The 24,333-nt window shown below is 35.4% G+C and overlaps 4 protein-coding genes across 12 annotated transcripts; 1 reads left to right on the top strand and 3 right to left on the bottom strand.

Annotated features, from left to right (window-relative positions):
- Positions 1–435: 435 nt before the first annotated feature.
- Positions 436–2,027, bottom strand: LOC135150769 (uncharacterized). Its single transcript, XM_064087817.1, has one exon. The coding sequence runs from the start codon at positions 1,964–1,966 to the stop codon at positions 779–781; it is 1,188 nt and encodes a 395-aa protein (XP_063943887.1). The 5' UTR covers positions 1,967–2,027; the 3' UTR covers positions 436–778.
- Positions 2,028–2,839: 812 nt separating this feature from the next.
- On the top strand, positions 2,840–13,585 carry LOC108209821 (uncharacterized). The gene is made up of 10 exons (XM_017380954.2): positions 2,840–3,238; positions 5,776–5,845; positions 8,404–8,528; positions 8,775–8,883; positions 8,960–9,023; positions 9,103–9,158; positions 10,767–10,874; positions 12,091–12,240; positions 12,772–12,939; positions 13,155–13,585. The coding sequence occupies exons 1-10, from the start codon at positions 3,006–3,008 to the stop codon at positions 13,386–13,388; spliced, it is 1,317 nt and encodes a 438-aa protein (XP_017236443.1). The 5' UTR covers positions 2,840–3,005; the 3' UTR covers positions 13,389–13,585.
- A 985-nt stretch (positions 13,586–14,570) lies between these two features.
- On the bottom strand, positions 14,571–15,542 carry LOC108208910 (uncharacterized). The gene has a single exon (XM_017379522.2). The coding sequence runs from the start codon at positions 15,404–15,406 to the stop codon at positions 14,816–14,818; it is 591 nt and encodes a 196-aa protein (XP_017235011.1). The 5' UTR covers positions 15,407–15,542; the 3' UTR covers positions 14,571–14,815.
- Positions 15,543–17,415: 1,873 nt separating this feature from the next.
- On the bottom strand, positions 17,416–23,252 carry LOC108208909 (protein LATE ELONGATED HYPOCOTYL). 9 transcript variants are annotated; one of them, XM_017379512.2, is made up of 8 exons: positions 23,064–23,252; positions 22,902–22,977; positions 22,615–22,730; positions 22,284–22,395; positions 21,914–21,975; positions 19,644–19,871; positions 18,116–19,483; positions 17,416–18,025 (listed from the first exon to the last, which is right to left on the bottom strand). In XM_017379512.2, exons 3-8 carry the CDS (start codon positions 22,660–22,662, stop codon positions 17,627–17,629), a joined length of 2,217 nt encoding a protein of 738 aa, XP_017235001.1. In that variant the 5' UTR covers positions 22,663–22,730; positions 22,902–22,977; positions 23,064–23,252; the 3' UTR covers positions 17,416–17,626. The 9 variants fall into 9 exon arrangements, with proteins under 9 accessions (XP_017235001.1, XP_017235005.1, XP_063943886.1 ...); XM_017379516.1 differs by having other exon boundaries at positions 22,846–22,977; positions 23,064–23,242; XM_064087816.1 differs by having other exon boundaries at positions 22,846–22,977; positions 23,060–23,218.
- Between the last annotated feature and the right edge of the window lie 1,081 nt (positions 23,253–24,333).

The raw sequence follows: 24,333 nt of genomic DNA, 5'->3' as shown, positions 1-24,333 counted from the left end.
AATTGGGCCCTTGGCCATTATATGTACTCCAATAATTATTGGCAAAATAATGCTATTAGACCGCCAATATATTCTCGACCAATTTGTCGCAAGTGGAATAAATATTCTCTTGGTATTTATATATAATTACAGATTTTTTACACCTTTAGCAGATATGGATTACGGAGAATTTGGTTAATGAGACTTTAACCACCATCACCGGCTCTTAGTTGATGATGGTTTGACTATGGCTATCGGATATGCCGGTGCATCTAAAATATATTATCGTGCTAGCTCACTTTACACTCGGCATGAAACATTGGGGAATAACGGAGTAAGGAATGAAATTTTGAATCGGATGAACTTCAATTCAATTACAGTCATAAGAAACCATCAAATTTATGTCACTGATTAAAAGGATTGCTTGTCTGGCAAAAGAAAATGGAATTAGTATGATTTGGTATATAACAAGAAGCTTAATTATTTAGCCTGGTTCTATATCTCTACCAGTCTTAACAGATTATGTATGAGATTCCACGGAACACGCTTAGCTAGCTCTGAGTTTTGAATCATATAATCAATAGAAGAAGCAAGCCAAAATTTTCAAATCTGTATGTATGCTACTGGCGATGGTGGTTGTAGCATATTGTTGTTGCTATCTGAAGTAGGCATTTTAAAGTATGTTTTATTTTGTTGGCGTGGGATCAAATTAACAAGAAGCTGGAGAGAATGATACATTTAAAACTTATTGGTTTAATTGATTCAACTTTGGGTCATGTGTGTGCATGCATCCAGGAGTCTACAAAAAACGGTGGCGCAATGGCCAGCCAGGTTCCTCGAACTCCTTGACTTCCTCCAGTGGAGCATGCTTCCTGATCATAATGTGGTTGTCAGTGATTCTTGAGTGAGACGGATGCAGGTAGAATTTCTTGTCACTTGTTCCTGGTCTCTTGTTATATGCAGCCGAGCTGTCATTGTGCGAATCAACTCTGACAGCACCTTCTCTTCCTCTAGTCCTTTGAAGCTGGTTTTGCTTCTTGTAACTATTTTCAACTGCAGAACTAGTTGATAATCTCCTCCCTGTCATCATCTTGTTATTGTTGTTACCATTGTTCATAAGTTGTAGTACTGGAATAGGCATGGCCTCGAGCCCCATCAACTTTGCCACCAGTCCCGGTTTGCACCAAACCACACTACAACTCTCATCTCCAGTTACTTTTACTGGCCTCAGCTGCTGTCCTCCACCACGACCACCAATTCCTCTAGAATCAACATGGTTACACGAACATAATTGGCGCTCATCATTTTTTTTCACCGCTCTGTAGGAGTACTGATGGTTGTGCCTACAGATCCTACAGGAGCAGCTGCAACTTGACTTTGATCTATTACTACTAGTACTCCTGCGAGCACCACTGATGTTGGCATCAATGTTGTTATCCACCGGGCCACCAAAGTTTCTAAACGAAGATCGATACATGGCATCTTTTCCATCCAGAGAAAAACGAGGGTACTGATTCAATGCATTCCTGGCAGACCGCAAAATATCAGAACTATTAACACAAGACATCCTCCTTTGCTGCTGGAGCATTCTTGACCTTTCACCTGCACTAAACTCTTCCTCCCTTCTTCTAGCCAATTTCTCTTCCAACTCCAACTGCATTATCATCTCCTCCAACGTCGTCGCCTCGTTCTTATCATCATGCTTAGTTCTCTCCATGTTTTCCATCAGCAGAGAAGATTCTCTATCCGCGGTCACAGCTTCAACCTCCTCTGATAATTTCATCTTCTGCTGATTGAGGGTGGAGGTTGAACCATCACCGTTACAGAAACTTTTGAAGCCTTTCTTCATCCGGGCTGTCATCGTGTTTTTTAAGAGGAACAATGACAAGTCCTTCATTGGTCTTCTTATTGGAAGGCCAAAGAACCAAGCTTGAAATGAAAAGAGGATAGAGTTTAGTTGCTTAACATAGATAATGAATGAAAGCATCGGCAAAGTAGATGATCAAACAAGGAAACGTGAAGTAAATAAATGAAGAGCGGTGCGCTTTTGGTTAGCCTTATTAGCAGTCACATGAATCAACACCAGACCAGAGGGGCTTCACAAGTTTTTGTCACAAGTTCATGTAGCTCTTGAACCCCTGTGCTTTTAATGTTGAGACAGAGGAGACCGAAGGTTTTGCCATTTGACTTAATTACTGGGCCCTGTTTGGGCTTACTATTTCGAATCCTTCATGGTCCTCGTCGTTGATATTCTCTGTACTGGATTTCATACCTTCACTTTCCCCATTTTCAATCTTTTTGGGTTGTTCAATGTTGGTAGGCCCAATTTGTTTAACGTAAATTATAACAAGTAAAATAAAATAATTTTTCATATATAAATATAATACCAACTTCTCTTCCCAGATTTTTTCGATGATGATTTTATTAATAACTCGAATAAGCATTTGAAAATTCGCTATCATATCATATACTTTAAATAAGTAAAAGAAATTAAATATATACAATATATACTATATATATACATACAAGATAATAAAAGTGGGTGAAATGGTGGAGGAAAAGTGGAAAGCTATGGCCTGATGGGATCTCTTGATTTTTTTTTATATAAATTTTAAAATGTAAAAAATTGTATGAGACATTCTGGAAAAAAATCTGTAAAAATATAATTGGAACAGAGTGAGCAGTAATTATTACTATTATTATTATTTTTTTTTTGTCATAGAGTAGTAATTAATTTAAGTAAATATGCTTGTAACTCATTTGACAGCGTATTTTAGCTGTATCTATATTAGACCGTTATTACAATAAAAGAACAGTGATTTGGTACATATAGAAAAACATATACGCAACGTAACTAGTGAAGTACACACATATAACACCGTGGACCACACAGTTGGGGAGCTTATTTGTCCAAACAAGTAAACAACCGAATTGGGGGCTGCAAGTATACGTTGCGTTTATACTGCCGAAACTGAAACTCATAATTCTTTGTATCTCCGATAATCAATCATAATTCAAACAGAGGGATGGGTGGCAGTTGGTTGTTAACGCCTCCTCCTATTCATCTCGGATCCTTCCCCTCCAAAAAACACCACCAATTTCATCACACACTCTTCTTCAAAAATCACTATATCAGCAGCCCAAGCCTATCCAGTAGAAGAATATATTGCAACTACAATAATAATGATAATTATGATCCTGCAAGTAATACCAATAAACCGCAGAGAAGCTCCATCCAACTTTACTCCGAGATTGAGAGGTTGGTCTGTTTCTCCACAATTCCCCCTTATTCGCCAATTATATGTGTAACTGTGTATGACTTTTTATTTTGTGTTTATATGATGCAATTCCTAGATTATTAAGCTACTTATGATGGTTAGATAAGACGATTAGACCTGCCTTAGTAAGATTAAGTCAATCATATTCCTCAACTTTTTTCTGAAACATGTAACATGCCTCGTAATTTTATCTGCGCTCTTTGCTACATATTAGGAGTTTTTGCTACAATATTTTTGACCTATTCTATTAGAGGAGGATTTTTTTATGATTAAATATAAAACTGAAAATAGCAAACTTAAGCAACAGGGGAGATTCCACGTGTTGCGTTTCTGACTTGCAGGGATGCACTTTTTTCCACACCCGTGCATTTTTCTTCGCGTGATGAAGTCTTCCTTGCTTTACTGTGCGTACATTAATTGTGAAATGGCTACACTATGTGATGCACAAATTGTTGAAAGTGTGCTGAATCATGACAAGTATATGAATGTGAAATGGTTATAGTGTTGTATGCGGTGCACACAATTTCGGCAAGTGTATTATATAGTTGAATGTAACAAAATGGACAATGGACAATATTCCACATATTGAACCCAACAAACTAGTAGTATAACACCCAAATTTTGTACTTGAATAAAGAAAACCAATCTTAATCGGTAATTAATACCTAATACTCATCTGCTGACATGTTTTAAAATTTACATAAAATATTATAATTATATTTAAACTAAGTTGGTTATAACTATTCTATATTCATATATTCATTAAAGAATACAAATAATATCTTAATTTTGTGCCTGACATAATTCTCCTCGCGATTCGTTGAAAAAAAAAAAAAAATCTCGTCGGCGAGTTTACATTGAATAATCAAGGGCTGAGAGCACATTTCAAGTGCAATCTATAGTCCATGCTTAGGCTGTAGAAGCATTATATTTTAAACTTGCAGCTCCTAAATGGTGAAAATGATAATTTTGGAAACAACAAAATTAAAATACCCATCAGGCTTGACTTTAGTTTGTCTATCATCTTTGGACCCTGCAATTTATCACGTTTTATATAGTTTGAGGCTTTGAGAAATAAAGTACCTCTATATTTTCCCCCTAGATTTAAACATCAAATTACTTTCCACAATACTTGGCAACAACTGTATGTCCTTGACTCCTCGTCAGTAGTCATGTCATTTTGCCTCGTGTATTTGATTAGCAACTCAATTTACTACTAAGGCCTGTACTTAGATTTAGCCACTAAATTATGTCAAGGTTCACGACATCCGAACAAACATCAAACGTATAAACACTAACAAGACAATAAAATCGCCAACTTAACCTAATGAAAATTTAAAACTTGGAAATCAAGTGCATTGATTTGCTTTATATGACACTAGCCAAGGAAGTTTAATTCATGAGAGAATAAAAGAAAAATCATGTCACAAACAAAATAGAGAGAAATAATTTCTTTTTGCAAGCTTTAGCACACTTCTGACTTGTGAGGTTTTACCCCCCTTCCCCCTCCTCACACGCACACAATCTCTCTTCATGTGCTAAATACTCTAATTTAATTTATCCAATATGGTACTATTTCTATAAATGAATTCTGATTTCTATTCCCATATAAAACCCCTATTACTATATATGTGCGTGCGTGTGTGTGTGTAGGCAGTGATTTAAGTGAGAACAGTTTGTTTGCGAGAACAGTGAGAACAATGGTTCTACACTTTTCAAAAAGTGCAAAACAACTGTTTTGGAGATATTTTACTTTTTAAATGTTGTATATAACTTCCAAATCATATTCTAAATGTTTCAATCCTTCAAATATCATCTTTCCTACACAAAACATTATACCAAACTAAAATCAATAATAAAAATATTCACCGATTAAATACAACACTATGAAATATCATTACTCAACAGTGACTTAAAATGCTTTTGGTGCCTACCAAACAAAAGTTAAGGTAAAACTGTTGAACATTTGTCTTGCATTCGAAACTGCTTGCTTTCAATATTTTGCAGCGATATTATTATCATATTCTCATAGAAGGGATCATCTAGCGGGACAATAAGTTTGCAAATAATCGTGTGGCCTCACCATCATTGTTTCTAGGAACTTCTGCTTGCTTGTCCAATTTTGTTTTCTCCATTGCTTTTTTTACATGTATTAAGACAAAATTTAGAGTTCTTGACCAATTAACAAGTTATGCTCTACCTTGGCATGACCTATTTTTGTCCCTTAACAAAACCATATGTTAATGTGATTTATATACCATAACAAAGTTAATTTGTTTCTCCCCTATATTAGTGAAGCTAGTTGTGATAACGTCATCTTACACATTGTGAGATGTCATAATTTTTTTTCCTTTTTTTTTTTCAGTTCTTTAAACCTTATTCTTGTTGCATCTGGAGTAAGCTTAATTTACTAATTTGTTATGATTATATAGCCTATTGGATGAGTCATCTCAATTTTCTTTTGTATCAGCTAAAATGAAATTGCCAACTGCAACACTTATGTCCTCTTCATTTGCAGAGTAATTACAGCGACTGTGGCACAATCTCAAGTTGGTTTCGGTAGTACTGGAGATTGGACCGAAGTTGAGGTATCCTTTAAGATATATAATTCGTCTTTGTTCCTTTGATAGTAATTATCTAATTCCTTGCTCGGCATCTACTTCTACTCATGAGAATGAGGGAATTTAAAAGTAGTGTATAACCATAATGGCACAATCGGTGGACTTATATTCCACATAGAAATGGAATTATTGAAACTTTATAACTAAGCCAGATGTGGATTTAGCAGAAACAGAACCTGCATGTGCAACCTTGACAAACTAGGACTTGGCCTTCAGCATTTTTATCTAGCCTCGTTTATAGGGTCCTTCTGTTTATCAACTTTACGCTTGCAAGTTTCTTCATCTTGTCCCAGATGAGATTACCATTTCATATACTTAATTCTAACTGAACATTTGTTTTACAATCTCAGTTTGTTCAAGATGGAACGTCATCCTGAGATTAATTAGCATTTAGGACAAAATATTAGCCTTTTCGCTTTGTTGGATTGCATTGTAGGATACCAGATACGTTCTTTTTTTGCTTTCAATCTCATCAATGATCACCAAGAATGACCCCAGCTTAAACAACTTCAGGTGGTCTTGACTTCCCTTTACAAAAAATTTGTTATAGAATAGAGGAAATTGCATTATGTGGCTGCACTTGTCACTTGTCAGTTTACCAGCAAACAATCATATTCTAAAATGTATATATTAGTTGTCAACTTGTCATATTTTCATATTAAACTATATGTTACTGGCTAGACATTAAATATACCAACTGACTTGATGAAAGTAAATTATCTTTGACAACTGACATATACCAACAGGTGCACAATCGTTTATTGTGATATTTACATGTCATTACATTCACAAAACATAACAAATTAACAATTGAAAATTTTCAACTCTGAATTCCAAAAATTGAAGTTTAATTAAAGATCTTCCTATTCCTACAGAGTTGATGGCTCATTGTTTTTGTGGGAAGTAAGCAATGGTAAATATTGATTGGACAGATGCTAATATTGGTCAAAGGTTACTCAAATTTTTAAATGGTGAAGTTGAGTGGCCAACCATGTCCAAAGGCTAGAGCTGTATTACTCAAGCTTTTGAGGTGGTTGAAACCGGAAACAAATTGAGGAGTTGAAAAGAAAGTATCAATAAGATTGATTTTGCCAAGTTGCTGACACTGATCATCATTTTCCAAACTCATTTTCCCTGTCTTTTCTTTGTGAATTAGCAAATATCTTCTTAGTTACTCCTTCGGTGTCGATAATAATTTTCCACCATCCCAAGTTGGACTTTTCCCATATTCCTTTACAATTTACATGGTGTTCTTAATGTTTGCTTCACTATTTCCCTCTATTTCAAAGTCAAGATATAAAATATATGGTTTAGCTTTTATTAATATGAAAAAATATTTTGTTGAGAAAACTAGGTCAAATAGGTCCATAGAAGCATATTTGAAAATGTAGACAATATGGTCTGCCTTATTGTTGGACTTGGAATGTGTTCTCGCAGTCATTTGACCTTCTTTTCCCTCAATCTCTCTGGAGAAGAATTTTACGTATGATGCCTTTTTCCTTGTAAGACTTCATAGTATTATAGCTTTCATATGTGGATTTCAAATTCTAAAACTTTACAATTGTAAGAAGTTTCGACATAAGTTTTTAAGAGAGAATAGCGTCTGTCCTGTAAACAAGACAATTAACAACTATTTTCCTTCCGCGGAAATGAAACATATGGTTTCAAAACAATAGGGGCTAGTATGTAACATCGAAACAGTAGGATGACCAAAAATCTCTGATATCAGTATGTAGGCTTTGTTATGCAACTTTCTAAATTAAGCCCGAGTAGAGGATATTATAACTATAGTAATAAGAGGTGATTTAGAAAATTTTGGGGTCTGAAATGGAGTTTGGCCAACACTGGCTTCCATGGATGTTGTACTGTGAAGATTCTGACTAAGGTCACTCTTTTGTCTTGAACTGTGGTGTTGATTCACTGGCAATAAAGATATTGGCTGGCAGACTCTACTTCTACTCCAAAAGAATAAAACAACTATTTTGCAAAGACCCAGGCAGATATAAAATTGAAACATTATATGAAAAGATGGGATAGAAAATCTCAGTGAAAAGAAAATCCTATTAGAATCTCGATTTTAATGAATTGTTATGAGTTATGACTTATGAATATACTTTTACTATTATAACATATGCTTTTAAAAAAATTAAAAATTTGGAAAAACTATGTGATAAAGAGTAGTGATGACAACTCATTCCGTTGTCGGACTTTTTCTAGGCTAGTAACAGGTAGTAAGAAGAGTACTAGATAAATATTTGGTGTGCAGGGAAGAAGTTTTGAAATTTATGCTACTTTGACAAGTACAGCCTGCTGATTCTGTGGGACAAGCCAAAATCCTCACACATATAGCATCTGTTCTAATTTGGCTCTTCCTGAGCAGTTGCTTTTACCTCAACACCCTAGTTGGCTAAAGGCTGTCATTCACAATGACGATGAGTATTTTATTGTCAGATCATTCTAACAAATATACAGTAATCGATTCTCGGTTTATGGTTCTGCTTGTAAGCTTACTGTCATCGTCTCAGGGAGCATGGATACTGAAACCAAGAAACTCAACGCCAAGGGCCATTGTTCATTTTGTTGGAGGCATATTTGTCGGTGCTGCTCCTCAGCTTACCTATCGATTGTTTCTGGAGAAGCTTTCTGAAAAGTAGGTGACTAAACTATTTATATAGCTTTTAAGCTTTTTTGGGTTTAACTATTTCTGGAGAAGTACTACAGTACTTCTAGCATTATCTTTCTTATCTATCTTCCGTTTTATGTTTTTTTTATGCTTTGGTGTATTTACCTTTGCTGGTATAGGAAGAGTTAACAAATTTCAAATGCTTGATAGTTATCCCAAATGTCTTCTTCACCCTTTTTCCTTACATCCCCTTTTTTGGTTGCTGTGTTTTAGGGGAATTTTTGTGATTGCGACACCTTATGCCAGCGGTTTTGATCACTTCCTCATTGCAGATGAAGTGCAGTTTAAATTTGATAGGTGTCTTCGGTTTCTGCAAGAACCAGTGAGTTTATTTAATTAAAATGACATTTTAACTCTGTCTTCCTCAGTTATGCCATCAAAGTTTCTTTATATTACAGGTGCAAGATCTTCCTACTTTTGGAATCGGCCATTCCCTTGGATCTTTAGTTCATCTTTTAATCGGTAAGATCCTCATCCTCCTTTATAGGTCTATCAGACCTACTTACACCTAGTTAACTTTGTTGTTTACATGGGGAAACAGGTTCACGATATGCTGTGCAAAGAAATGGGAATGTACTAATGGCATTTAATAACAAGGTATGTATCTAGTTTAATTTGATTTTCCTGAATCGCTTGGAGTGCTTAATTGGACTGTTTGGCTGAGAAAATGTCCTACACATGCAAGCATAGGTGCAGCACTAGTTCTGGAAGTAATGCACAAACTGTAAAAAGGACTGTGTGGTGATATGCACATGTTAAGATGTTCCAACTTTTGTCTTGCACGTGGAAAAATTAAATCTGAGTGTGAGAGCTGTCCCAGTGGAAACGAGGCCTTGCGTTGATCCAAAGGGTCACGGGTTCGAACCTCACCAGCTCCCGGGCGTTAGTCCGATTTACCTACCTGTGTTGGCTATGGAGCTAGTCGGCAGGTTCCTAGGGAAAAAATCCTAGGCAGGCCAGGGTGTCCTGTAATACGCCTTTTTTTGAAGAAAAATTAAATCTATAACCTCATCGTAGCCCAGATAATCTTCCGCCTTTGCCTTCCTGAAACTCCTTCTCCGCCTCACTGCTGCTTTTCTCTTATTGAAAACTATCGTGGAAAGTGGTAGAATCACAGATAAATCGGAGAAATAGAGAAGTACATATAGAGATTAGAGGAAAGTACAATTTAGCTAGGGTTTTCTGAGAAAAGAGATCATTATTCACTTATCTGGAGAGATCAGATCCTTATTGACTTGACTTTGCCTCCAAGTAACTAAATATTTTTTGGCTTTGGCTTTTAGTAACTATTTAATACTCTGGTTAATCCCTATCATGACAAGTTAGATCTATTACTCTTCCTGACACCTCTATTTTATTTATTTGTACATTTTCTTCCTTTACAGTTGTCCTCTTCATTCTTTAACTTTGGCTCAGATTTGTATTATATGTTTTAAGGAAAAATAAGAAGCTGTGTTGCTGAACTGGAACAAGCCAGTTCAAATAATAATTTCTGAGACATTGTACAAGATGGTCAACATTGTAATATGCTATTAAAGTAATATTTGCAGCCATCACAGAAGAATTTAACCTTCTCTTGGACAAGCTTGCATATTTCCTGAAACTGTGGAATGATCAAATGCAAGATTGCCCTTTCCAAATAGAATATCAAAATTCTAAATTGCTACGCTTAGAGTTTAGATATTTTAAAATAATTTCTTCCTTCTATTATTTTCCCTCTGTTTTTCCAAATGTTAAACTAATTATTTTATTCACAAAAAGAAATTTTTTAAAATAATAATTCTGACTATGTGGTCAGAGTTCTGACAAGTGTGTGCCAAAAAGTCAAATGTCAATTAATTAAAAACAGAGGGAGTACGTAGCATAAATAAACAATAATATGGGTTTTGGGGGGGGGGGGGGGGGGGGGGGGGGGGGGACGTCTAGTGCTTATTTAACCATGTACCTCTCTACTCTTGACTTAATATACGTCTGTTGCAATCATGAATTCCTGCGGGTAAATTAATTATGCTTCTTGAGATCATAAGGAATGTAATAGTTTTTATACGATGAGGTTAAAATTATAAGATAAGTATGGCTGGTAGGAAATGAATTTAAGCATCTTGCTGTACTATTTGGCTTGGAAAGTATTTGTCTGGTTTCACTTATGAGCTCTCTCATGCTCTTCAAAAGTTTTGAATTTGATAACAGGTGCTCATTTTTTAGGAAGCAAGCATGGCCATACCATTATTCTCACCTGTTATTGTTCCGATGGCACAAAATTTTGGACCTTTTCTGTCTCAGATTGCTTCATCTTCCACGTTCCGTCTTGGGGTGAGATTTTTTACTTCTAAAATAGTACCTAAATATTTCTTTGGGGGTAATGATGCACTCTTCTTTTTACTGCTTATTGCATGTCTTATGTTATATAAAAGAGCAGAATTGCCTGAGCATGATCATAAGCCTTTGTCTTTCTGGTCAGATATTAGTCTTTATTAATATTAATATTGAGACTTGAAATAAGGAATAATATAAATAGTCCTTTCTCATTCGGTATCTGCCCTTTTTGAGGATGCAACAGTTGACCTTTTGCGATTAGTTTAATTGAAAAGAAGATGCAGCAGTTGACCTTTTACTCCTAGTTTAATTAATGTGCTTGAACTCCATCATTGCATATTCCAGGGGAATTGGGGAACTCATATCTCGCCCTGTTTGGCAATTAGCGGTTAGCAGTTGTTAGCAGATTGAATTAGCTGTTTTTACTACCTGATTGAAGTATCTATTTTGATTAGCTGATCAAATCAGCTGTTTTGTAATTGAAAAAGCTCTTCAACTAGCTTTTCTAAAATTAGCTTTTTGAGTCCAAACCGCTATTTTAATTCGCCAAGTTCCATGCACTCATATTAGATGATTCACATGGTCTAACCTTTAATATGGCCCAAACCTCTAATTTCTTCTCAAACCTTTGACTTCCAAACAGGGCCATGATAATATATATTGCCCAAACCTCTAATTTTTTCTCAAACCTTTGACTTCCAAACAGGGCCATAATAATAGTAGATGATTCACATGGTCAAACCTCTAACTTCTAAAGAGGGCCATAATGTGTTGACTGTTCTCTGGTAACACCCCAAAGGCCCATCTAATGCATAGTGGTCATTCAACTACCCACCATAGGCTGAAATTTGCAAGCTAGTTTGGTACATCAAGTTGTAGTCTTCTGCTTGTTAAGGCCTCCACTTTACCAACCTAATCAATTTGGGATGTTACTTCATGTATCTGAAACCCCGAAGCAGCGTGGAAGTGGCAATGATGTTAACATATCTATCTTGGGTTTTTTTTTGAGCCAACTGCTTGAGCTATGTGGAGTAAAAAAGAAACAACTATTTTAGTAGGATATAGCATTAGGCTGGATCCACAGATATTATTCCCTGTTGGTTATAGTAACCTATTTTTAGCCAATCCTCTTGCATCATATTTGTTAATTTAAGTGGTAATCGGTCGGTCAAGAGGAACTTGTGGACACTAAATTGACAAGTGAATTGTGCAGGCAGAGATGACTCTAAAGCAACTCCAGAATCTTAGCCCTCCGATTGTGAAGCAAGCTCTTCCTCTATTTGAGCAACTTCCTTCGTTGTACATGGAGTTGGTCAATGGGAGGGACAATTTTATCCCAAAACCAGAAGAAACTCAAAGACTGGTACACTAAATCTCTATTTAAGACAAAGTTATGCTCCAGGTTACTTCATGTATTGCATGATTTTACAGTACATATCAACCCATAATTCTTACATGTTGTGCACGAGGTCTATGGTTGCTATCTTTTTAAAATGACTTCATCAGAATTATCTTTTCCAAGGTATTATTACAAAAGAAACAAATAAAATTATAAAAACAAAGTATAGAAGCGTACCATTGCACGTACTATAAATAGTGATGAGCACAAGATTTTCAAAGAGATGGCTTGTGCTATTCTCTCAAGGACCAAAGCATTGTCACTAGACCCACAAATGAAGTTGAACCGGCTTCTGCTACACGATATAGGATCGGTGGTAACAGCCTTCTTTCGATGCAAGGCAGAGCAAGAGAAGCTAGAATTTGGGTAGTAGTCTTTATAACTGTTATAAGTAACAGTTAGACCTCTGTAACCTGTTCTTGGTACATGCTTCTAACCTCACATAGTTTATTACTAAATTAATTTCTTCAAATTTATTTGTGTGTCAATTTTCAGATAAAATCATATTACGGCATATCCAGAAATCTTTTAATACGATTCAAGGATGATACAATCGATGAAACACCAGCCTTAGCACAGGTTCTCGGCTCAGGTTCAATCAGCTCAATGCTTGATATGTCAATTCGATTATTACCTGGGGATCACGTCCTTCCTTTACAGCAGGTTTGTGCTAACGACACTTAGAATGAACAAACTATTGGTTTTTATATACCTAATTATTATGTTTATATTTCATTGATTAGTATTACTGTATAATCTATTTATCATATCCACTTTTTTATGTTGTTGATGGCAGCCAATGAGTAATAAATTACTTTAGAATTTTAGCATTTCGAAATAACTTGGCAATGCAACTCAAGTTACTTAACTTGTTACAGGCTCTTCCAGATGTTCCCCCAACAATGGTAGATGCAGTAAACAGAGGAGGAGAATTCTTGGCAAATTTGACTGCAGGAACACCGTGGGAGCCAGCTACTAAAGATGTAGCGAACGCACTTGGTGTAGAGTCAACTATACTTCGTGCAGGAATTTCAAAGGATCTGGATATGCTTGTAGATGTGATCATATCTTGGATCAACTTCAATATGGGTAAAAAACAATTAAGTGACTGAGATACTGGATATCATGAGTTCAAATAAAGCAGTTGAATGTATATATCTCTGACAGTTTACAGTTCTCTACTCTTATACGTACAAAAGTGTATACTGGAAGTCTTCTACTAACTATCAATTAGAAAGAAGAATTAGATATTTGTAACATTTGTTTGGACAGTTAATAGTAAAATTTGCTCTATATTATTGTCTTGATAGATCTTTCGATTTTTCCTTTATCACATTTGTAAAGGTGGATATACGTTGTAAATAGTACTCTAATATTTTAGTATCGTATTTCAAACTGATTTATTCGCTCTGATTGGTTTTCTGTTCCGGAAATCAACTTAGGTTGCATAGATGCCTGTGTGATTTATTAGACTCGGGATTTACCTTTACATACGAACTATACGTTTTGTTATATGTTCTAGTTACTTTTTTCTTCGTTTTGTTATTTGTTCTAGTTACTTTTTTCTTTTTGGTGTTTTACATATTCTTATATTTTACTTTTCTTATCTTTTGTGGTGCTTCACTGCTTTTTCAAGGGCTAACAATGACCTCATAGTATCCGAGGATCCTAACTAGGTAGGAGTATGATTTACCCTTACAGGGATTACCATTTTTTTTTATGCAAGGACATGGTGTCGGTGTTATCTGGACTCGGCTGAAAGCGGATACATGTCCGAGTATTGGATTCGACAATATTTTGAAATTTTTACATGTATTTGTCTAAGATAAATGCCGGAGCGTTCATATTCATGTACGAGTGTGAAGTGTCTGACATGGATACTCAAGACAAAATGAAGAGTACGGGTAACGTAGCATGGTACTCTCTCCGTCCCACAATATATGTCTCTTTTGGAAGAAATTTTTGTCTCATAATACTTGTCCATTTTTAGTTTTCAATGCAAATATATTGATATTATTCCAAAATTACCCTTCTTAAAAGTTGTATAACAATTAAAAATGGTTGAATAAGAGTCTACATTCATATATTTATTAGGGGTACAAATGAGAAATTTTTATCTAATTAATATTTTCTTAATATGCGTACTTTTTTCAAAAGAGACATGTATTATGAGACGGAGGGAGTACTGATTAGTGCTGGTAATAATCTACACCTGACTTGTACCAGGTAAAATATTGAAATTCTGAACAACCAAGATACAGGAGAGCGAGATATTGTCATTGAAGAAACAAAACTGACAGTACAGTCTACAGATTGATCGTAGCTGCTTAGAACATAAAATATATAAATAAATGTAATTATTAACACACTAATTTACTTGTAGTTGCAGAAAATAGAAAAAGAATGAATAGTGACCTTGATCCAATTGATCTACCACCCTTTCAACAGGCAACAAAAGAGGAACCAGTAGGACTAGAAACCACATATGAATCAAACAAGTAAACAAATCTTATGTGTGCTTATTGGATCAAACATATAGCTACCTTCCTCCTCCAGATGGGTAGGGAAGGGAGGAGAAGGATGATGATTTTTTGTTCTTCCCTCCAGAACTAATGCTGTCATACTTGTAGGTCTGAGGAAGGGTGAGGTTGGACGAGGAGCGGAGGGACAGGATCTTATCGAATTCAGATCGGAGCTTGTAGAAGAGGTGCAGCCAGCTACCCTTGTTGTGGGAGCCGAGGAAGGATGTTTCTTCGTCGTTCATCTCAAGATCCTGCGCGAAGGCTGGCTTTCTTGACAGGATCCAGGACCAGCTCAAATCCCACCATTTCCTGATGGAGCTCCCTGCATGCTCCAACCCCTTGGAGGATCTAGACTTCATGGTATTGAACGATCCCCCAGGGATCGACGAAGATATGGAATCCTGCAGCTTGTTGAGGGATATTGCAGAAAGCCTCCTCCGGATCCCTTTTGGTCCTTGATCAATACTATCATTGGTACCATCAGGCCCTGCACCGACAGCAGCACTACTGATCTTTTTATTGCCATTAGTCGAGACCGGGAGCTGGTTTCGGGTGGCTAGAGATGAAGGCAGGAAAGTAGTCCCAGCCTTCTGCAACATAGAGCTCATAATTCTTGTATTGTTACTTTTTCCCTTGTTAATGTTTCTTAAAATTCTGCAGAGCAAGTGCTAGAACAGAGCAAAATGAAGACAAGAATGAACCAAATTTGAGGCCTAAGAGAGGGAGAGAGGTGAGATGTAGAATTTTGATAGCTGTGAAAGAAAGTGACAGAGAATTGAGACAGGAAAGTAGAGTGTATCCGTCTATGCGGTTGGTCAAATAAATTGGAGTTGTGTTAAAGAATATAAGCACCATTACAGCTTGGCCTTAGCTGCTTAGCTGTTCCATTTTAACAGGTTGGCCAATGGATGCCTAGCTGTACATTTGTATGCTGTGCTTGCTTCCTTTGAGACTGTCGGCTGGGCTGTAGTTTATTTTGGAAATATTGTCGGTTCTTACAATTAAAAACAAAAACGAAAACAATTTCAGGCTGTAAGTTTGGGGCGGCTTTATGACATAGGTAACGGTTTTCTACCAAAGTTCGGAGCTTACAAAAGACCGAGACGGTTCTTGGACCCGGTCTTAATCTTCTTTTGGGTTTTTCTTTCTTGTTAAATCTACTTTAAAATTACCTGACAAAAAAAATTCTTACTTTAAAATTACTTTATCGAGGTACTACTTTAAATGAAATTATCCTGTGCATGAAGATATAGTATATTTTATTTACCATATATGATTTTCGAAATACACAAACAAAGCGAAAAAAAATTTGCGCTCTAGCTGCAAGCCTGCAACTGCAAGTATGTTGAATCTTGAAATTATGAGTTCGATATGACAATTGACAAGTATTTATGAGGAAAATTTTGTTTTTATATATACCTCCAAGGAGCCCAACTCTATACATATATATATTAAAAAAATATTTATTATCTATTTGAAATATGGATGAACTTTTTTTTATTTTTAGTATTGTGACAAGTTTTCTTAGTATTTGTTTTATTCTTTTCATATTAGTATTTTTAGTATTATGAGCACTTTAGTAAATTTTTTTAATTCTTTTTCATATTAATTTTTCTTAACATGTACAACCCCAATTTTGGAAGTAAACCCCCCACTAAATAATAATTAATAATCAATTAATTATTATTAGATAATATATCAGTAATTCTTCCTCCCTATATTTTTAGACTTTGATAAAATTAATCACTTAACATAGATATCAGAGTTTGCTCAACCTGTAACACTAGCTTAAGTCATATTTTGTTATTATATATCAGAGTTTGCTCAACCTGTAACACTAGCTTCAAGTCATATTTTGTTACTATATATATCTTCATTTCATATTTGAACGATGTAAGTTTTAGTTTTTTGATCAAAAGTAAAATTATCTAATAAGATACATCCATTAATAAAAAAATGAATTAAACAAATACTCCCTCTGTCCCTCTCATTTCCCTCTCATTTCCCTCTCATTTCTTTACATTACTATAAATAGTAAATTTTTCTCATCATTACACCCACTATCTTCCCCTACTATCTCATATTTAACACTAAAAACTACTATTACACCCACTACTTTCCTCAACTATCTCAAATCTATTATTAAATATTGATAGGTCACACCACTTTACCCATTTTTCATCTAACTTTACTCATTTTTCATACATTGTCTTGGTCTCCGTGTCCCCCTCCAATGTAAACAATTGAGGAGAACGGAGGGAGTATATTTAACTAATTGCTCACTTATTTTAATTTTAACGGGTCTTTAATCTCATAATGCACTGTTGTTATTTGCAGTTTGAAGATGCAATACAGGAGTTTCTCTTCCAAACAAGAAGTCGGATGCTTAAAAGTATAGGAATTTCTCTTCCACACAAGAAGTTGTTTGGTTGAGACGAGGAAATTATCAACATTTGAAAAGCTGAAATTAATCACTCGCCCTCAAATTTTTAGGGTACATTTTCTGCATCACAATCAATAACTTTCTGTGGGAACATGTACTCGTTGCGTACCAAGCAAGTCCCAAAATAACCAAAGATAATGTCAATTTTCCGCCAGAGACTTATGGACGAACAAGTAACCACAACAAAGGAACACTTCATTTCCTTTACAAGTTCTTAGATTTTCTCAAAAGTCTCCAGGTGCTTTTCCGAAGAGAGCACGTAATATACATTTAAAAATATTTAGAAGATACCTACACAACAGAGTCTCATGAGTAATATAACTATGATATTTAAACCATTATGACAAAGTCTCTTAAAATCATTAAATGCTTGTGTAGCCAACTACTAAAGGGAAGCACCTCCTTCCAATCGCATTTTTTTAGGAGCTTTACCTTCTTCTAGATTGATGGTAGATGCTGCTGCTACCCTACTTTCCTTGGCCTCCACTGAACACCGTTTGTAAGGTTTAAACCCTGTTCGGCGGGCTTTGAACTTCAAACATCCAAGTCCCGTGCTCAGAGTTCCCTCTCCCTCATTGCTTCCACCTGTCAAGGAAACATTATGCTCCACAAATTCATTACTCCCACATGCTTTGCTGTTGATATCAATTTGTAATCTTTCATTTTCTTCCTTGTATAAGTGTTGTTTATCCTCCCCAATACTGTACTTTTGATGACAATAAGGAGATGCAAAGCTTTGTGGCAATACTTCTCGAGAGAATAATGCTTGAAAGGCCAGTCGCCCCTGAAACAAGAGTGACAGGAATTTCAAAAAACGAATAAAAAAACAAAATTGAATTTTCAATGACAATAAACGTAAATAATGTTCTGTTACCCCTTCCGAGACTTCCTTCCAGGATTCATTCAGATTGCTACAAATCCTACCACGACGATTAGTAGAGTCACTAATTTGGAGACTTAAATCAGGTTCATTTGCTTCTTCCTTGTCATGCTTCTCCAAAGCATCTGTCTCTACTTCACTACTAGAGGCAGTATTAGAGCCACATGAAGATCGGTCCACCAGCTTTTGATCCTTCGTTTTGCTTAAATCTTGAGCTTTGGTGACTGCCTCAGCTTGCTCAGGGTCAACATTACTCAACTTAATATTCAGCTTTTCACTTTCACCTTCTGCAGACTCAGATGATGACAGAGGTGGAGACTTTACAGCTGTTTGATGATCTAGCAAAGTTTCAGAACACTTTGGCTCTAGCTGTTGATCCTTCAAGGAAAGATCAGCTGGGTTTTCTCCGCTTTTATCATTGCTTACTCTAGCTTCATTATTCTCCATTGTTGTTGTAATTGTGGGGGCAGCACTGCAGGTAGCGTTAAAGGAAGTGCACAATGGAAGTAGGCCTTGGGATGCCCACCAAGCAGTAGCGGCTGACACAGTAGCAGCAGCAAGGGCTTCCATACTAGGCCCTGTATTCTCCATCTTGCCCACGTGAGGATCTGCAGAAGGGTCAACATTAGCAACAGGCCAAAATCTAGCTGCAAAGCTTGCTGCAGCATGGGCAGCTGGGTTTTCTAGTAGAGCAGATGCGACCAGACTAGTAAAAGTAGCGGGGATCGGGAGCAATGAGTGACAATCACTTTGAGGATTTTGTACTGGGGTAAAAGGAGAATGGAATGGAGGAAAATGATGAACTGAAGATCGTGAAGCATTATTCTCATGTTCAGTTGTTAAGGCCGGGGCTACGTTGCCATATAAACTGGCACCAGTTTGAGCAATTTCAAGGCTTCCATTCACAATGTGCACAGGTACATGTCTAGGGTAATGTGCAGCAGCTTGCATATCATATGATGACAAGATACCATAATTCACAGGAGGCTTCAGTTCATTTACTTTTTGTGTTTGCAACAATTTATCATGTGTAGGATGATAGTTTCCTAATTTCGCAGTCTCAGAAGGGGGAAGATCTCCAACCAACTGCTTGGTATCATGTTCTTTGTCATTTCGGCCACCACTCGCTTTAAGGGTAAGATAAGATTCATGTGATGCATCTTGGTTAACTACCTCTTTAAAATTGGGAACAAACTCCTTAAAATTGCAATGATTAGTCGATGTTGTCTTTGAAACGGTACTTTTATTTTCTGAACACAAAGGGCCAGAAAGAGCTTCCTGGGAGAAAGAAAATGCTTCAGCACAATCAACTCCGTTTTGATTTTTCTTTACGATTTCAAGCTGCTGATTAGCACTTTGTTTCTAAGGTGAAAAAGAAACACAAGTTAGATAAACTGGACACAACAAATAGTGACAACCATAGATCATATTTGACTTTGAAGAATGCATTACATAGAAATCAGTATAACTTAAGACACAAAAAAGCACTTGTAAAAGCTTTCATGCATAAAGAAATGTGCACCTCAAGAGTTTGTTTTTTTTCCAAGTCCAGTACATGTGCAGCAGAAGATTGAGAAAAATCTGATATCAAATGGTTCCCATCTTTTGTTCCAGCTTGTAAGCTCAAAGATCCAACACTGGTTTTTCGAGGGTAAGGATTGCTTGGTTTTCTTTTAGGACGTGGAGGAGGTATTTCAATGTCAATAGCCTGTCCAGTCGAAGGTCCTCTAACAAGAGCCTCCTTCTCCAGCTAAACCAAAAGAAACAGAAAAAGTAACAATGTTAGTTCAACATATCAAATTAATTAAACTTTTGAGGTGCACACTGAACCTACACCATAATACAGACATCATGACCAATGCATAGATTTTTTTAATACTAAATAGTGTTGTTGAAAATGCTAATATAGATTGAGGGTAACATACAACTAATTTTTGGGATTAACAAAGTACAAGAGATGTCATTCATATATCAACTTAAAATAGCAGTACAATTGGAAAGTAGATCAATCATCCTTCACTCCCCAGTAGCAAGGCATATCATTACTTTTCAACCCCCCACAAAAAAAAACCTTTGTATTACCAATTCCCTTGATGATCCCATTAGACATCTTAAAAAAAGAATATTATCTCTTTAAGAACCATAGTCTTTGGGGACAATATGCCAAAAGTCTGAAAAAAGAACAATGAATTGTATCTAATACAACGACCATCCTAAAGAGAGGGATGTAGCTCACCCAGATTTATAACGTGCTAGAACAAAAGCACTTATCATCTTTATCTTGTTTGTCAGATATAGTTCCCAAAACATAGCATTATTGCCTTCAATTCAAATTTTCTTAGTCCAAGTTAATCATATAGCCTTTGGTTTGAACATTGAGTTTTCTTTCTCTAGGTTAAGCAGAGTTGAACCATACAAACCAAACTGAACGAACAAATCCAATGTATCCCATTCATAAGTAGAGACCTCACTTCCAGAAATTGCAAACCATACTCCTATTCTCAGAAGTTGCGCTTTCAAGAGAACTCCAGTCTTTCGATAAAAATTATGGAAGTTTTTAATTTGAACTTTTTAAAAATTACAAATATTCTGGAAAAAAATAAATTAGACAGGGAGTTGACACCTGAGCTTTTTAAAAATTAGGTTACCTGGTCGAATAAAATTAAGATCAGGAAGAGGTTTATTTCTCAATCTATTGGATTTGTTGGTATTATAGGTGGGCTTCATCTAAAAAGAATGGAATAGGCCTTTGAACCAGGACTTTTTAGTATATACTGCTAAAATAAGTTAAAAAATCTTGTCGGAAGCTAATATGTAGTATTCATTCACAGATTATATATGAATTCGGTTGTTTGCTGGGCCAGGTTAAATAATCAACATATAAACTTTTAAGGGAAATAAAAATGTTACATTATACATATTTAATAAATAAAGATCCTACTTACTATTTAAAGATTTTTTAGGTAAAATATGTAGTTTTTTCAAGGAAAAGATAAAATTAGTAACATAGGATCCCATGAAACATGTATAACGTATTACTACTTTTTCTAAATAGAAATGTTTTATATTTAATGATCGAATCATCATTATTCTTTAAATGTAAATTTTTTTAGAGGAAATCGCCAATTAATTTTTTAACATATATATTTAAATCCATAAGGTAGTGGATAACAAGATATACACTTTGGTTAGCATATCCTATAAGAGGAGGTAGAAGAATCGCCATTGAGGAATACTGCTAAATTTCTACAATCAGTTCCTGGAAATTAAACTATTAACGGATAGGACATCTCGCCCCATTCATTATGCTTGTGATTCATTATCGTTCTTTTTTCTTCTAAAAATTCCAATGCCTTTGACGTTGTGTTTTTCTTGATTTACTTTTGTCAATTTATCCAGACAACTAACTCTTTATTAAAGGACAATAGTATAATAATGTGAGATGGCAACAGTTCAGATTGTAAGACAGTAACTTAGCAAAAACAAAAAACAAACCGTAAGACTGTAAGAGGGAAATTATTGGTACAAAGGTTAAATTGAAAATTATCAACTTGTACAAGCATACTGACAGTCCTATTTACAGGCATATGCCAGAACTTAATATACAGGCATATGTTAAAACTAGTACATAATAAGTATATGTCTATACAGGGCAACATGCAGCAGGCAAAACTGAAATAGAAGCTAAAATAACTAGAGAAAGATACCAATGTCGGCATGTGGAAAGAGGGGTAAAAACTGTGAAGACATAATCTATTAAGACAAGAATAAGATGAGAAGGTACCGATTGACCTTTGTAAAGAATTTCTGTGCATGACTTCTGATCTGCACCGCAGTCTTGGTTCCTATATGTTCTGTGCACCACAAGACAATAAAGAAAAGAAAAAAGAAGATCTAGAATAGGTCTCCTATTCAGGGGGAATTTTTTTGGTAAGACAGAAATAAATATCTGATTTGTTCAGTTCAGCTGAAAACACAGAAGTATATATTTCAGATACGTTTAGGAAACAATCAGATCTTTAAGTTTCTGAATTACTGATTATCCTGAATTGGGAGTTGACCTAGTGTAGTTTTAATTGATATGATACCTTCAATTATGATAGTGGAAAACAGAGGATAAGAGGAAACAAATAACAAGTAAAAGAGGTACTAAGGGTGATACCTTCTATACGCTGCCAGGCACGACCATAAAGCTTTAAAGCTTCGAGAAACCTATTGTGTTCATCCTCAGTCCATCGCTCGCGTTGCTTGGTAATTGTGTAAGGCTTCCTTGTCTAGACATGTAACAAGGTAGTGATAGTAAATTTAGAAGTGGTAGAGCAAGTGTATAGGAATCCCAAGCATTGCAGCCTAGTGGATACTCCTCTTCTCTTTATAACAAGAGGTCCGGGTTCAGGTTCGACTATCAGACGATACATATATGTGCCAGTATTATTATTGTAATTGACCAAACCAAAATAAAAACACAATACATATAGAGTTATCAAAGCGACCTTAGTATGCAAGAGGTGTTCTTCTCCGGAAGAGTAATTAGGGTCCATGTAGGGCGACAACGAGGGCGAAAAAAGCAATCCGAAACCGAAAGTAGTAGCCTTCTCTCATTTACTAACTAATCACAGAGAAAGGCAAAAAAAACAAGAACAAGTAACTAAAACTTAGCAACAAGTCCAAAACACAACAAAGGCTTAATCGCTATTCGATCCTCGTTATTTAATCAAAATTACACTATAACACAGAAGGGGATGCATATGAATTGTGGAAATAAATTGCGGAAATAAACCAGAAATCCATCTGGTTCGAACTAGCTATTCCAGAATTCATCCATCATATCCCCGTAGTCTTCGAATCACCAAAACCTACACACATAAACACGATTGGATCAAATCAAAAACACATATACATATACATACAGATATACTTACAGAGAGATGAGCGAACCTACGTGGACAGAGAGTTGGTGGATCTGGTAGTGATATGTGATCCGAAAAATCGAAGGACTAGAGATAGAATGATTTTAATAAGAGTGAAGAGAAGGAAGAAGAAGATGAAGACATAGGTGGAAGAAAAGGAGTGCTCATTTCTCAGCCACTATAATTTGTGAGACTGTTTCTCGAATATTTTTAATTAAATTTGTTGCGAAATGCAGGAGATAATAATATGAGGCTACAATGGAGCAAGATGGAACGAGGTGCTGTGGTGCTGACAAGTGTCGGTATTGTAGTGGTGGTGAGTTAAAAGAACCCACCCCTGCTTGCACTTTTCCTTTTCTTTTAACACCACACTTATCCACCACTAGTATTTTATTACACGTAGAGTATATACTTACATGTTTAGTTGGACCAGCTTTCAGCAAATCTCGTCCACAAACTCGCTTATGCAACCGGTGACCGGTTGGTCCCTGTGGCGTTACCGGATGCGGGGCCCTTTTTGATTTCGTTTTATATTTTGTTCTTTCTTCTCTTATCTTGGTATTATGGCTTTTTTTTAGGTGATTATTATATAGGAATAAATGGTATTAAATAGATTTAGGGTGTATTTGATTCAGATATTAAAAAAAATTATTCATGAAATCTGAGAATATTCAATTGGAATTGTCTAAAATCTATTAAAATCTTGAGATATTTAATTGAGATATTAAATTATTCTATAAAATCTGGTGGTATTCAATTAGAATTTCAAATTATGCTTAAATATCCGATGACATTCAATTGAGATTGTTTAAAATTTATTAAACTCTGATAAGGGTCAATTATCTAGATGGTCACTGAAGTGGGCTTAATGTATCAAATTGGTCACTGAACTCAAAACGGTATCAAGATGGTCACTTTAGTGGCCATAAATATCAAACAGGTACCTTGAAATATAAGTTCAAGTAGTAAAAATATTATTTATAAAGTTTTACACATTATTTTTGAATGTTACCAAAACCAAGTAAAAGGTTATGACTTCTAATATTTATGATAATATATTTAGATTTTATCAAGTTAATTTATTATTTATTTTTAATTAAAACAAAGAAAGTAACTATATAATAAAATATAAATAATAAATAAACTTGATAAAATATAAATATATTATCATAAATATTAGAAGTCATAACTTTTTACTTGGTTTTGGTAACATTCAAAAATAATGTGTAAAACTTTATAAATAATATTTTATACTACTTTAACTCATATTTCAAGGTACTTATTTGATATTTATTGTGATTT

This window comes from Daucus carota, chromosome 2, assembly GCF_001625215.2.
Source record: "Daucus carota subsp. sativus chromosome 2, DH1 v3.0, whole genome shotgun sequence".
NCBI lineage: Eukaryota > Viridiplantae > Streptophyta > Magnoliopsida > Apiales > Apiaceae > Daucus > Daucus carota.
This window is presented reverse-complemented; position numbering and strand designations above follow the sequence as displayed.